An 11,873-nucleotide genomic window follows, 5' to 3' on the forward strand; every position below is an offset into this window, starting at 1 on the left:
GGGGTGGGGATAGGGGGAGGGGGCGGGGCCACGGCGGCTGCCCAGGGCTTCGCTGCAGTGCCCAAGGCATCTCCTCCTGGAGGCCTCAGTGGTGCTCCAGGCGGCCCCAGGTCACACCTGCCCAACCACCTTCGCAGGTGGGCCTCCCTCGCACACATCCCCCTCCCGTGACCATGAAGGGGCCTGGTCGTGGCTGATGCTGGGCGAGTGGGAGGGAGAGAACCCAGTGCTGCCCTCCCCCCTCCTCCCCCTGCAGCTGCGTGTCCCTCAGCAAGTCATTCAAACTCTCTGAGCACAAGAGGAACTTGGGAGTCTGGGTCCCTGCTCTTCCCCCCAGAGCAGGAAGGTGAGGGCGACAGGGCTTATATCAGGAGGAACAGAGAGGAGACAAGCTCCTGCGTTGTGTCCAGGCTTGGTAGTCTCCCACCTGTGCAAACGGGGCAGGTCGGCTCCTTCGTCTGCAAAGTGGAGGAAACCGGAAGTCACTAGGCGGGTAGATGAGGCAAATCTGTTTGCTGAAGGCACGGAGCCAACTCCAGCACCGTCGTCATTATTCAGCAACATCCTAATCCAACTCGGATGCTGGGACAGAGCGAGTCCAGTTTTGTGGGGCCTGAAGCCCATCCTGTTTGCGGGGGGGAGGCTCCCTTAAAGGAAAGGAAATACAAAAGTATAAATGCAAAAGTAGGTGAAGAAGTGAAATTGTATTTAAAAAATGAGAAAAGGAATCATACCAAGTTACAAGTCTTTAAAAGTAGACAAATGAAAAACATCATTAAAAATCCAGAGAAAGAAGAGTCATTTTTATTAACTGCTAGACACACCATGTCATAATTTTTCTACTTTTTTAGTTGCATACTCTTTGATTCTTCATAATGATTTAGGAATGTTTTGTTTTTACGTTTATTTATTTATTTTGAGACAGAGAGTGAGAGCAGGGGAGGGGCAGAGAGAGAGGGAGAGAGAGAGTCCCAATATGGGTCTCTATCTCACAAACTGTGAGGTCACGACCTGAGCTGAAATCAAGAGTCGGATGCTTAACTGACTGAGCCACCCCGGTGCCCCAATTTAGGAATTTTTTTTTTATCGAAAGAGCAAGATAATTCCATTTTCCTCTAGTTTGATCAAAATTTATCTTTTTTATTTTTGACAGTCTTTAAAAGTATCTTTCTACTTTAAAACTGCTATACAGGGGCGCCTGGGTGGCTTAGTCGGTTAAGCGTCTGACTTTCGCTTAGGTCATGATCTCGCGGTTCGTGGGTTCGAGCCCTGCGTCGGGCTCTGTGCTGACTGCCAGCTCAGAGCCTGGAGCCTGTTTCAGTCTGTGACTCCCTCTCTCTCTGACCCTCCCCTGCTCACGCTGTCTCTCTCTCTCTCTCTCTCTCCTAGAAATAAATAAAACATTTAAAAAATTTTTAAAAATAAATAAATAAATAAATAAAACTGCTATACAGATAATACCATATATAATCTTAGGATTATTGTCAAATTTGGGGGGGAATATACACTTTTTTTTCATGACTGAGTTGTAAGATTTCAGGACAGGTCAAGTTCTCTGACGTTGTCATGGACCTCATTGGGAAGGGCATGGGTCACTGTTTGCCAGATTGCCCTGTCATCATGGCCTTACTGCAAGTCTTACGCTGTCATTGTCAGCTCGCCAAGAAATGTACACCTTTTTTCAATGTAATTATATAAGTTAGTCCCCCTTGTTAACTGGGTTACTAGAAATCCATGTCTTCCTCTTAATGCAGTACCTCTTTGGGAATAATCTGAGTGTTGCCTTATATCACTTTTTAACATCCAAATAATGTCTACATTATTTTACAATTTCATGTAAAAATACATGGGAGGGGCACCTGGGTGGTTTAGTCGGTTGAGCGTCTGACTCCTGATTTCTGCTCAAGTCATGATCCCAGGGTTGTGAGATGGAGCCCCATGTTGGGCTCCAAGCTGAGTGTGGAGCCTGCTTGAGATTTCTCCTTTCTGTCTCTGTCCCTCTCCCCAGTTTGTGCTCTCTCACTCTCTCTCTAAAACAAAACAAAACACACACACACACACAAAAACCAAAAAACCCAAAAAACAAATACATAGTAAACATTTTTTTTTTAATGTCTTATTTATTTCTAGGAGAGAGAGAGAGACAGCGTGAGCAGGGGAGGGTCAGAGAGAGAGGGAATGACAGACTCTGAAACAGGCTCCAGGCTCTGAGCTGACAGTCAGCACAAAGCCCGACGCGGGGCTCGAACCCACGAACCGCGAGATCATGACCCAAGCGAAAGTTGGACGCTTAACCGACTAAGCCACCCAGGCGCCCCATAGTAAACATTTTTGTGCGATGTGTAATTTCTATACTGCATCATCATCATATCCCTAGCAGAAAAGCTTGCATTTTGACAAAACATTGGTGAGAACCAAACCCGCCATTTGTAATGTTGCACGTCTGGTGATTAACAGAATTTTCCAGGGACTAGCTTCTGTCTATGTTTGAAACACTGCTTCCAGATCTGGGTGGTTCTTGCCACCACGAGCCTCCCAGTCTGCATCTGTGCGTCTGGGTCCTGCACAAGTCAGCTTGGTGGCCCTTGGCACATTCTTGAAAGCCATTCCTGCACCAGGAGAATTAGTGTAATTATACGTGCAAGGTCTGTGAGCCACATCACAGAAGCCTTTTACCCAACCCAAATGGACTCCCCACTCCATTTCCACTTAGGCAGAGCCCCTCAAAATGCCCAGGCATCTCCACCACCTGCCACGAAGGAAGGTGGGGGGGGGAGGGGAAGTCATAATGAAAAGAAACAACAGACTTTATCACTTGGGGTTCTAGTAGCTTAACTCTTGCATCTTTTCTGTGGAGCCAGGAGTACATCAGCAGGTGCCTCCTAACGGCCCTGAGCAAGGGGGCCTCATTAATTCCACGGTAAGTCTGCCTCTGGCTGCGGACTCTTGGGCTAGCTGTAATTTTAGAAGGTTCTAAGAAGGTTCTAGGTCTGTCTATCATAGCCTTGTGGCTCTCTATCAAGTATAAAGGTGTCTACAATTACACTGTCAGAAATGCGTGCCTTTGGTTAAATCACTGGCCTGCACTTGCTCTCTTTGAAAATATACCTGGGGCTGGGGCTGGGGTGGGGATGGCAGGGGGCAGGATATATAGTCCTTCACACTTTAGTGTAAATTCATTCCCCAGAGGAAGTTTAGAGCCATAGGAGAGCTCTCGGGGTTGTGATATAAATATTCAAGAGAGACTGTATCACCGAAGGCAAATTTCCTTCAGTTCATGCTGTGCCTGAGGAGTGAGCATTTGCAGCCAGTTTTGGGGTCACAAGTGACCCATGGGAAGGGGTGGAGTGGGGGAGCTCGCCTACAGCACCTCAGCATCATTTTTAATCAATTTTCAATCATAGAAGAGTTAACAATTATTAGTAATATTAATAGCAATTTTTCAATAACACCACTCTGCTTGGTGGGTGTTTTGGATCTTATCCAGCGCTTTAAGCCCCATGCTGGTGACCTAGCTGAGGAAGAGCTGGAAAGATATGAGATTTTTCTGCTCTGCCCTCGTGCGAGTCTCCCCTGTGAACTGCCCCCACTTCCCTCAGGGGCACGTCTGTGTGCAGGGGACCGTGACTCGGGTCCAAGGCCAGCTGAGCTGTACCCACCCACCTGGGGTAACTGCTACCTCTCCCTTCCCCGGAGGTGAGCATTTGGTGGCTTGCTGGGGACAAAGAGAATCTCCGTTTACCTTCCCTTCTCTTTCCACTTAGACTGTAAACACATGGTGCCAAGTCCCAAAGAGGATCCAGAGCAGAGGAAGGGGAGAAGGGAGAGGAGAGCCAGCCTGCAGGGTGGGTGGCTGCAGGGTGGCTGTCCTCCCAGGGTCTCCATGGCCTCTCAGGCAGGCGAGGGCTCAGCCTCCAGAACACAGGCAGGGCTATCAGAGGTCCTTGATAAGCCCACACCTGAGTGAGGACACGGGCCACCTCTGAGGAGGCAGGCTGTCAGCAGGCTGTGCACTGCCTTTCGGAAGAGAATACAAATCCTGGGATATTAGATAGAAACCGGGCTGCAGAACACACAGCCCAAGGTCTCCAGGAACAGAGGAAACACGATACAGTTTTGACATCCTGGTTGAGAATCCTATGGTCACATGTACTTGCTGTGTGCCTTTGGGCAAGCTACTGAACCTCTCTGTGCCTCAATCTCCCTACACAGAAGTGGGGGTGGTAATGCCCTTCTTGCCGTCATGAGGATTGAACAGTGCAGCGGCCAGCTCAGTGTCCAGACACATTGTAGACGCTTGAGGGGGACCAGGCTCACCGAGAGGACGGATGTTTGATTGAAAAAACATTCTCCAGAGGCACCTGGGTGGCTCAGTTAAGTGTCTGACTTTGGCTCAGGTCATGATCTCATGGTTGGTGGGTTTGAGTCCCTGGAGCTTTCTTCAGATTCTGCATCTCCCCCCTCTCTCTGTCCCTCCCCCACTTGCTTGCACTCTCTCCTCAGGAGAGAGACATTAAACATTAAAAAAATTTAAAAGACAAAGAGAAAACATGCTCTGAGCTTCCCCCCACCCCCTTCAGTCCTAAGCAGACCCTCAGGGAGGATCTGGGGCCAGTTTGGGGCAGAGCTGAGACCCTTCGCAGGTGCCTGCCTGTAACATCGAGCAGAGGAGCAGAGAGGGGAGCCAGTGGCATTGGGAAGAGGGGAGCGAGGGACGAGCCACCCGGGCAGCTCAGTGGAAGTACTCCCTCTGAGCTGGGCTTCTGGTCCGAGATTTACAGCAGAGAATTACGCCCCATGGAGGGGACTAAGGAGCCGGGCACCGGGTCGAAACCTAGGGTGCTCTTTGGGGAAACGCAGAAGAACTGTCGATTAGGGACCACATGCCGTATAAATAAGGCTGGAGGCCAGAACAGCTGCCCGGGAGCCCCAAGGTAGGTCAAGGCCAGAGCAGGGGTGGCTTTGCGTTTCTTCAGCCCCTGCCGGCCTAAGTCCTGGTGATTCACAAACGTCACAAACTCACAAACGAGGGACCTCGACAGTCTTCGAATGCTCACATGCAGACAGCTCCATTCTTCAGGGCTCGCCAGTGCCCAGAGCATGGCCCGGCCCGGCGCCCGGGCTTCCTCNAAATCGCCGCACGGACGCTCGGCTGTATTTATAGCTTTGTTCGCTGTTCCCCGGGAATTTGCTTTGTTGCACATTCGAGGTAACACGCGTCCCCACACCACACGGAAGGACGATTGCTTAGAGCTGCTTACCTGCCCCACCGGGGGTCAGGCCCCCCGCGGTCCGATGGCCAGCCGTGTGGCCCCGTCGTCCTTGCAACGCGGCCTTTGCACAGTTCAGAAAAGGGACACGTCTCTCTTTCCCTCAGTCCGTGCGGAAGGCGCTGTGGTCACCGCCAGGGACGGTCCGTGGCTGCTCTGCCTGCTCGGGGCTGACCAGTCAGCGGGGAACACACACCGAACACCTAATTACACGTGTGAGTGATGCTGCTGGTGCAAGGCGGGTTGCTTGAGGGCAATAACAAGGTGACCTGACGTGTTGGAGAAATCGGAGAGGGCTCCTTGGGGAAGTGACATCCAATGGGAGGGCAGGGGGGAGGCAGGCCCGGCCCTGTGGGCAAGGGAGCAGGGGGGCCCCCCAGGACCAGTGCCAGGTGCCGAGGGACGGGCACGTGGAGCAGTGGAGAGAGCTGCAAGGTAAGGGGCAGGCGGCGCAGGGGGGAGTGTGCGTCTGATCCCATGGGCCAAGGGAAACACAAGGGAGGCTTGAGCCGAGGAGCGAAGTGGTCAGACTTGAGCTTGAGAAAGAGCATGGACCAGGCTGCGGAGGAACCGGGGCAGACCCCAGGGGCTACCGTGGGGGGCGACCCTGCACACAGAAGGGAGCGACCCCTGCCTTCCAGGAGCTGGAGACTGGGGCGGGATGCGGAGGGAGGAGGAGCCGCGGAGGGTAGACCAGCGGGTCCTGGGTTTGCGCTTGACGGAGGCTGGTGGCCTTCTCGCGATGTTGAGATGTGACGGACCCGCAAGAGGCTGTACGCACTTAGCGCCTACTTACTGCCTGGTGAGTTTGGAGACAAGCGTGCATCCACAAAACCATCACCACGGTCAATGCCGGGGACGGCTGCATCACCTCCAGAAGTTTCCTCCCATTTATCATTGTTTTATTTTGTGATAAGGACTCTTGAGCTAAGATGCACTCTTAGCAAACGTTGACGAATGAGACACGGCACTGAAGTCGGGCGGGATGCCGCATCTGCTGCCCCAGAGACCTCTGGGACTTACTGCCTCTGTATAAAGCAAACCGTGCCTTGTGGCTACGACGTTCCCTCCCCTCGCTGGTCCCCGGATGGCCACCATCCTCCTGGAGGAAGGATGTCCTTGGAAGGAGGACCCTGAAGGAGCAGCCAGGCTTCTGTTGTTTGTTCTTCTCCATGAGGGGCAGGGAAGGCAACATTTCCCTCTGGATTTGTGTTCTCCGAGGGCTCGTCCCAAGGCCTAGGCTCGGGCTCTAGGTGGGGAGGGTGCAGGGATGGGGCTGGACGAAGACGGGGTCAGGAGGGAGGGCTGCAGGAGGAGGGGAGCCTGCTGTGGCCGCAGGGGCGGACGCATGCCAGGGCCTCAGTGCTGGCCGCGTCTGGGAGGCTGGAAGAGACCTGGAGGGACATGCAATCAACATTCTCCATCTGTCCGTTTAGGAAATGCCACCAAAGCAGCAGCCAGGCCCGGCCTGGCGGGCACAGCGGGGCCTGGTCCCCCGGGCAAGCTGGGAGGTCCGACGGCTCGCCCCATGCACCCCGAGAACCCGCGAGGGAACGGCCGACTCCTGAAAGGCCCGGGGTCGTGGGTGTGTCAGCTCTGGAAGGGAACCAAGGCCTGGAGAAGAGGAGGTCGTGGGCCACCCTCTGACTTTGCCCGAAACCCTAATTCTCAGTACTCAACTCCAGGAAACTTCTGATGCCTCCGAGTCAGGTCAGTTGCTCCTGGTCTGTGCTCGTGGAAACCCCGGGCATTTTTCTCTCTCGGTGCCTCCCACCGAGCTGTAACTATCTGTCCATCTTCCCCCCACCTCCCTGAGAACGGCTCCCGGAGAACAAGGGGGAGCCTTCCTCACCTCTGTGTCCCGGCGCTTAGCCTCCTGCGTGGGCGCAGAGCCAGCGTGCAGTGCGTGTTTGTGAGGGGAACGTGGACGCATGCGTGAACGAGCTCGTCCTGACCCCAACCCTCTGCAAGCCTTGCCAGGGCTGGTGGGGGCCGCCGCGGCCTTGCGAAGGGCTCTCCTATAACAAGGGTACCGTGAGACGTGCCTGCAGATTTCTGTTCCTACGGGCTATTCGCCTTTACCCTTAAACCTGCTATGGTGCTTGGTGACCCTAACACCACATCAGGCCGGGATGCTGGCTGCTGACGTGATCTCCTCTCTAGTTCAGGTGCAAACATAAGCCGCCAGGCTCTGTCCCAGTCTTGTGCAAGCGACGTGATGATGTGGGTGTAAGTCTTCGAAGGAGCCTGGGAGAGCGCTAACGGTCTGGAGTCTCTGGGCTTGGGACTAGCATCCCCATGAAGGTAAACCAAGGGCCAAAGGGAGACGAGGGACTCCCCCTTTCTCCTCGGGGCCCCCCTCCACCTTCTGCGCCCTTCATTCCTATGTTGAGAAACTGACAGGAGACCAGAGCCATCTGGACGCTGGGGGTTCTCCTGGTGAAGCATCTGGAAGGGCTCCGGGCTGCAGGGGTGAACCCCGGCCTGGGGTCTGGACTGGCCCCCCTGGAACTTGCTTTGTGGCCTTGACAGAGCCCCTCACCAGTCCCCAGGGGGAGTGGATTCCCCGTTGTCTGGGGCCCTGCTAGTTCTCAGGCTGGGTGTTTGTGTCCTTGGCTCACATCACTGGTTCCATTTTTTCCTCATGAGTCTGTTCCCTGCTCTCCCTTCCTCGGCGCCCACACCCTGCCCCCCATCCCGCTCGGTGCCCCCGCCCCTGAACCCGAACCCTCTCCTCCTTTCCCCCAGCTGCTCTCAGCTGGGCTGCTTATTTGAAGCAGGGGGTCTTCCGATCCCAGGGAGTCAGGCCATGAAATCCTCATTACATCTAATAGCAGATAACTGGTCCATTTAGCACGAATCGTCTCCCCACGTTGGAGCTGGAGTCTGAGGGTGCCGGGAAGGGAAGGGCTGGAAAGGAATGCGGCGCTCGGGAAACACCCCTCTGCCGAGGTCACCCTCTCTGAGCCCTGCCTGGGAGCAACTCCCGCATCCAGACCTCCCCCTCAATACTGTGGACACTGCTCCTCAGCAGACAGTCCCCTCCTGGGGTCTCGATTTAGTCTGCTTCAGCGGTAGCACCGCTCCTCGCCGAGGCACCCGCTGACCCCAGCCCCATCCGACAGCCTGACCTCCTTGTCACCTCCCCCAGAGGACCCCAAAGGCGGCCCTTCTTCCTGCCCCCATGGTGCAGATCTGAGTCTCTCCCCAGGGCGGGTGAGGCTGTCCTCTGGCTCTATTCTTATCCTTGTTCATCTCGAATCTGGAGAAGATGGGCCCACATATCCGCAGGAAAGCCCCAGGCCTGAAACCCAGAAGGGTTTATGCAGCCACTGGGGCCAGAAGACCGGAAAGCGGGGAAAGGACCCGGAGAAGCCTCTGTGCTGGGAGCAGTTTTGGAGGGGGAGGGGGGCTTCGCTCATGGTTCTGGGCTCCAGGCTCTGCGGCAGGGGCGCGGACATGATGACCTCTGGCTTGGGGGACTCTGGTTATTTTCCAGGCTGAAGATCAGGCTCTTGGCCCCTGTCTTCTGCGTCTCTCGTCAGCAGCAGGAACACCACCGTCAGCCCCTCTGGGGGTAGAGAGGACAATTTATAGAATTGTTCTGCTGTTCTTAGCCCTCATTGAGACAAAGAATTCATTTCTGTCTCTCAGGGTGGCTTCTCCTGCGGATGGTCATGAATTGCCTTCCTGCCCACTCTCTGACCCCTGATCCTTTTGCTTTGGTACACAAAAAATTATTAATCTTTCTCTTAAGTCCATGTATAACCTTCGGCCGCTTCTCTCCTTTTTCTGGGTCTTCACCCCTACATCCTAGGGGATTACTGCCTCCGCCTCCAGGCAGGCACGGTTCTGTCCGGGCAGGGCCCTGGGCCTCAGGACAGACACCAATCCAGCAGAAGGGAGGGTCAAACGTCCTTGCTTCGAGAGCTCCCGCAGAGAAAATTGTCACAGCCAGCATCTCCTTCTCACTGTGTGCCTAGCGCTAGGAGCCGCACGAATACTGACCCACTTAATCCCTACAACCCCCTCCACGGTAAGTGCTCTCATCCCTGTTCTCAGATGAAGAAGCCAAGGACGTGGAGGGCAGGTAAGCAAACTGCCGAGATCACACAGGACGTGAGGGGCAGGACCCGGATGACCAGACTCTCGGGCTGGTTTACGGTCCATGGGCTTCCTTCCCCACCACTCTCTGTCCCTCTGTCGGGGAGAGGGGCTCCCCAGTTTCTTCCTTGCCCTCAGGCAATTGCAGGCTGAGAGGACACCACAGCCCTTGCCCCCAAGAGGCCCCTGATGGGGGAGGCAGATATGCAGTCCTGGGGAGGATGTCTAGTCTGATGGAAAACACACAGGCTTTGCCTTTGGAAACATCTGTTCCTATTACTGTAACAGGTGTTACAGTGTTACATCACCTGTTACTGGGGGGTCAGCCCCAGGATGCCCCCAGTTGGGTGCGAGTTATGCGATTAGACTCCGGGGGACTCAGTGAATTTAATTAAAATTGTGAACACGGGTGCCAGAGAGAAGAGGCTGGAACAAAGAAGAGGCTGGTGGGGGCGAAGGAGAGGAGGGTGATGCAGTGCTGCTGGGGGGTAGGGAAGGCGCCCCCTTCCGGAACGTAGGCTCGCGGAGGGCAGTGCCCGGAGGGCGGGGCCTTGCTGAGCTCAGTGCTTCTCAACCGTGGCTGCCTGGTGGAATTACCTGGGGAGATGTTTAAAAATACCAAAGCTTGGGGCTTCATCCTAGAACAATCAATCTTTGGAAGTGGGGCTGAGGCACTGCCGTGTTTAAAAAGCTTCTCAGGGGATTCTAACACGCATCTGGTGTTGAGGACCTCAGGCTGGGGCTGGGGCCTTACGCGCCGGGATCTGGGATGCCGAATGGCTTATGTGGAGGGGATTCTGTGTTTTGCTGCTTTGGCTGGGCGCGTTCGGCTCTGCTGCTGCTGGGGTTTCGAGGTGATAAAGAGATAAGTTTTGAAAACTCAGGCCCTCCTCACACTGAGAATAGCCATCAAACCTGAAAAGAAACCAGAAGAAGGTGGACAAGGAGCTCTAACTAAGCTAAGAATATCCTCTTTGCTCACTTCTGGGCTTTGTCTTCTCAACATTGCCCTAAATAACCATCACCGTGGGCCTCTCTTTCCTGCACCTTTATGCGGAGTGAAAAGGAGAAAAGGCAATCTCACTGTTACTCCAAGAACACCTCTACCTCAGGGCCTTTGCACTAGTGGTTACTGCCTACCTGCTATTTTTTCCCCTGAGAGGCCTGGATACCCGAACCCCTCCATTTCCTGCACAAAAGGTGCTGTAGCACAGCAGCGTTTCCTTGATTGCCTCCCACAGCATTACTACAGCCTGGTGTATTTTGTGTTTTTCTACTGCCTCTTCCTCCCCTCCAGGATGGAACATGACGAGGGAGGGACTTTGTCCTTTTATGTATATATTTTTGTCATGGCTGTATCTCCACGGCCTGCGATTCTGACTGCAACGCAAGCAGGCACACAAGAAATATCTGTGGAATGCATGATTAATGAGCGAGTAAGTGAATAGCCCTTAGTGTCTGCACATTGGTGTGTGGCCGTTTGAACGTGTTTGTGGTGATACGCCCATTTCTCTGGGCTAGGAATGGCTCCTTTTATTAAAACTGTAGGTTTGCCCGTGCATATGTGCTTTGGCGCACGCGAAGGGTTCGCTGGGTCTGGGCACCACACGCTTCTGAATCCGGGCTCGTGTGTCTCTGCTGTGTATCCGTGGCCCCTCAGTTGTGCGCAGATGTGTCTGGACCATCCAGCCCGGCGCCAGGTTCCTGGAAGAAAGCGCCTCGCGCCGGCAGAGGGCACCAGAGAGCCGCGCGCCTGCGTTCAGGGGGCCGAAGCCGGGAGTTCTTGGCGGGTAGTTGGGGACCCAGGAGACCGAGAATCTGGTGGAAAGAAGTGGAGAGCTCTCTGACCAACGGAGCACTCTGAAGTTGTGCAATTCCTGTGCAACGTCCGTGACTCCCCTCAGCTCCTCTCCTAGGACCCAGACGTCCGGGCACCCCCTGCAGCACCGTGAGCAGAGCCTCCGTGGCTGGGGTTGGGAGGGGAGCTGGCCGCCACGCTGGGCCCCTGGGAAAGAGGGGCGCCCTCGTGGAGGACCCCGCCGCTCTCGCCGGGAGCTGCCTCCCTTCCCCGCTCGCACATCTCTCAACCCCAAGGATCTCAAACTCCTGCGCGCTTAGAGATCCCCGCGTGGCTGCCCTCCCCGTGGCCCTTCCCAGCCGTGGAGGGGCCGCTTCTCCCGCTGGACGGTACCACCCAGGATGAACAAAGGCCGGAGGCCACGGCGCCCCTTCCCCCTGCGACACCTAGGCTGGCCCCACTGTGTGCCGGGGGAGGCGCGGGCGGCGCGCCAGGCGGCTCCGGGAAGCCGCTCCAGGCCCGGCCCTGGGTTTTGTAGCTGGGGAGGGGGGCGCATCGCTCCCCACCCCGGTATTCATGAGCCCTTGGAGAATTCCCGATTTGGAGATTCTAGGGCTTCGATTCCGGGTGTGGGATCAACAAGAAAAAAAAAACGAAAAACAAGGATTTTGTGCTTTTTGACTCCATGACCCACCTCCAGC

At 55.1% G+C, this 11,873-nt stretch overlaps 1 protein-coding gene across 1 annotated transcript in view; it reads left to right on the forward strand.

Moving 5' to 3' along the window:
- Positions 1–11,873, forward strand: part of KIRREL1 (kirre like nephrin family adhesion molecule 1) — a 113,221-nt gene that overhangs the window by 2,350 nt on the left and 98,998 nt on the right. Inside the window, exon 2 of the mRNA XM_077751485.1 lies at positions 9,333–9,360. Within this exon, the coding sequence (XP_077607611.1) occupies positions 9,333–9,360 (28 nt within the window). The remainder of the gene's footprint in view (positions 1–9,332; positions 9,361–11,873) is intronic.

Source organism: Crocuta crocuta, unplaced genomic scaffold (assembly GCF_008692635.1).
Source record: "Crocuta crocuta isolate KB4526 unplaced genomic scaffold, BGI_CrCroc_1.0 scaffold494, whole genome shotgun sequence".
NCBI lineage: Eukaryota > Metazoa > Chordata > Mammalia > Carnivora > Hyaenidae > Crocuta > Crocuta crocuta.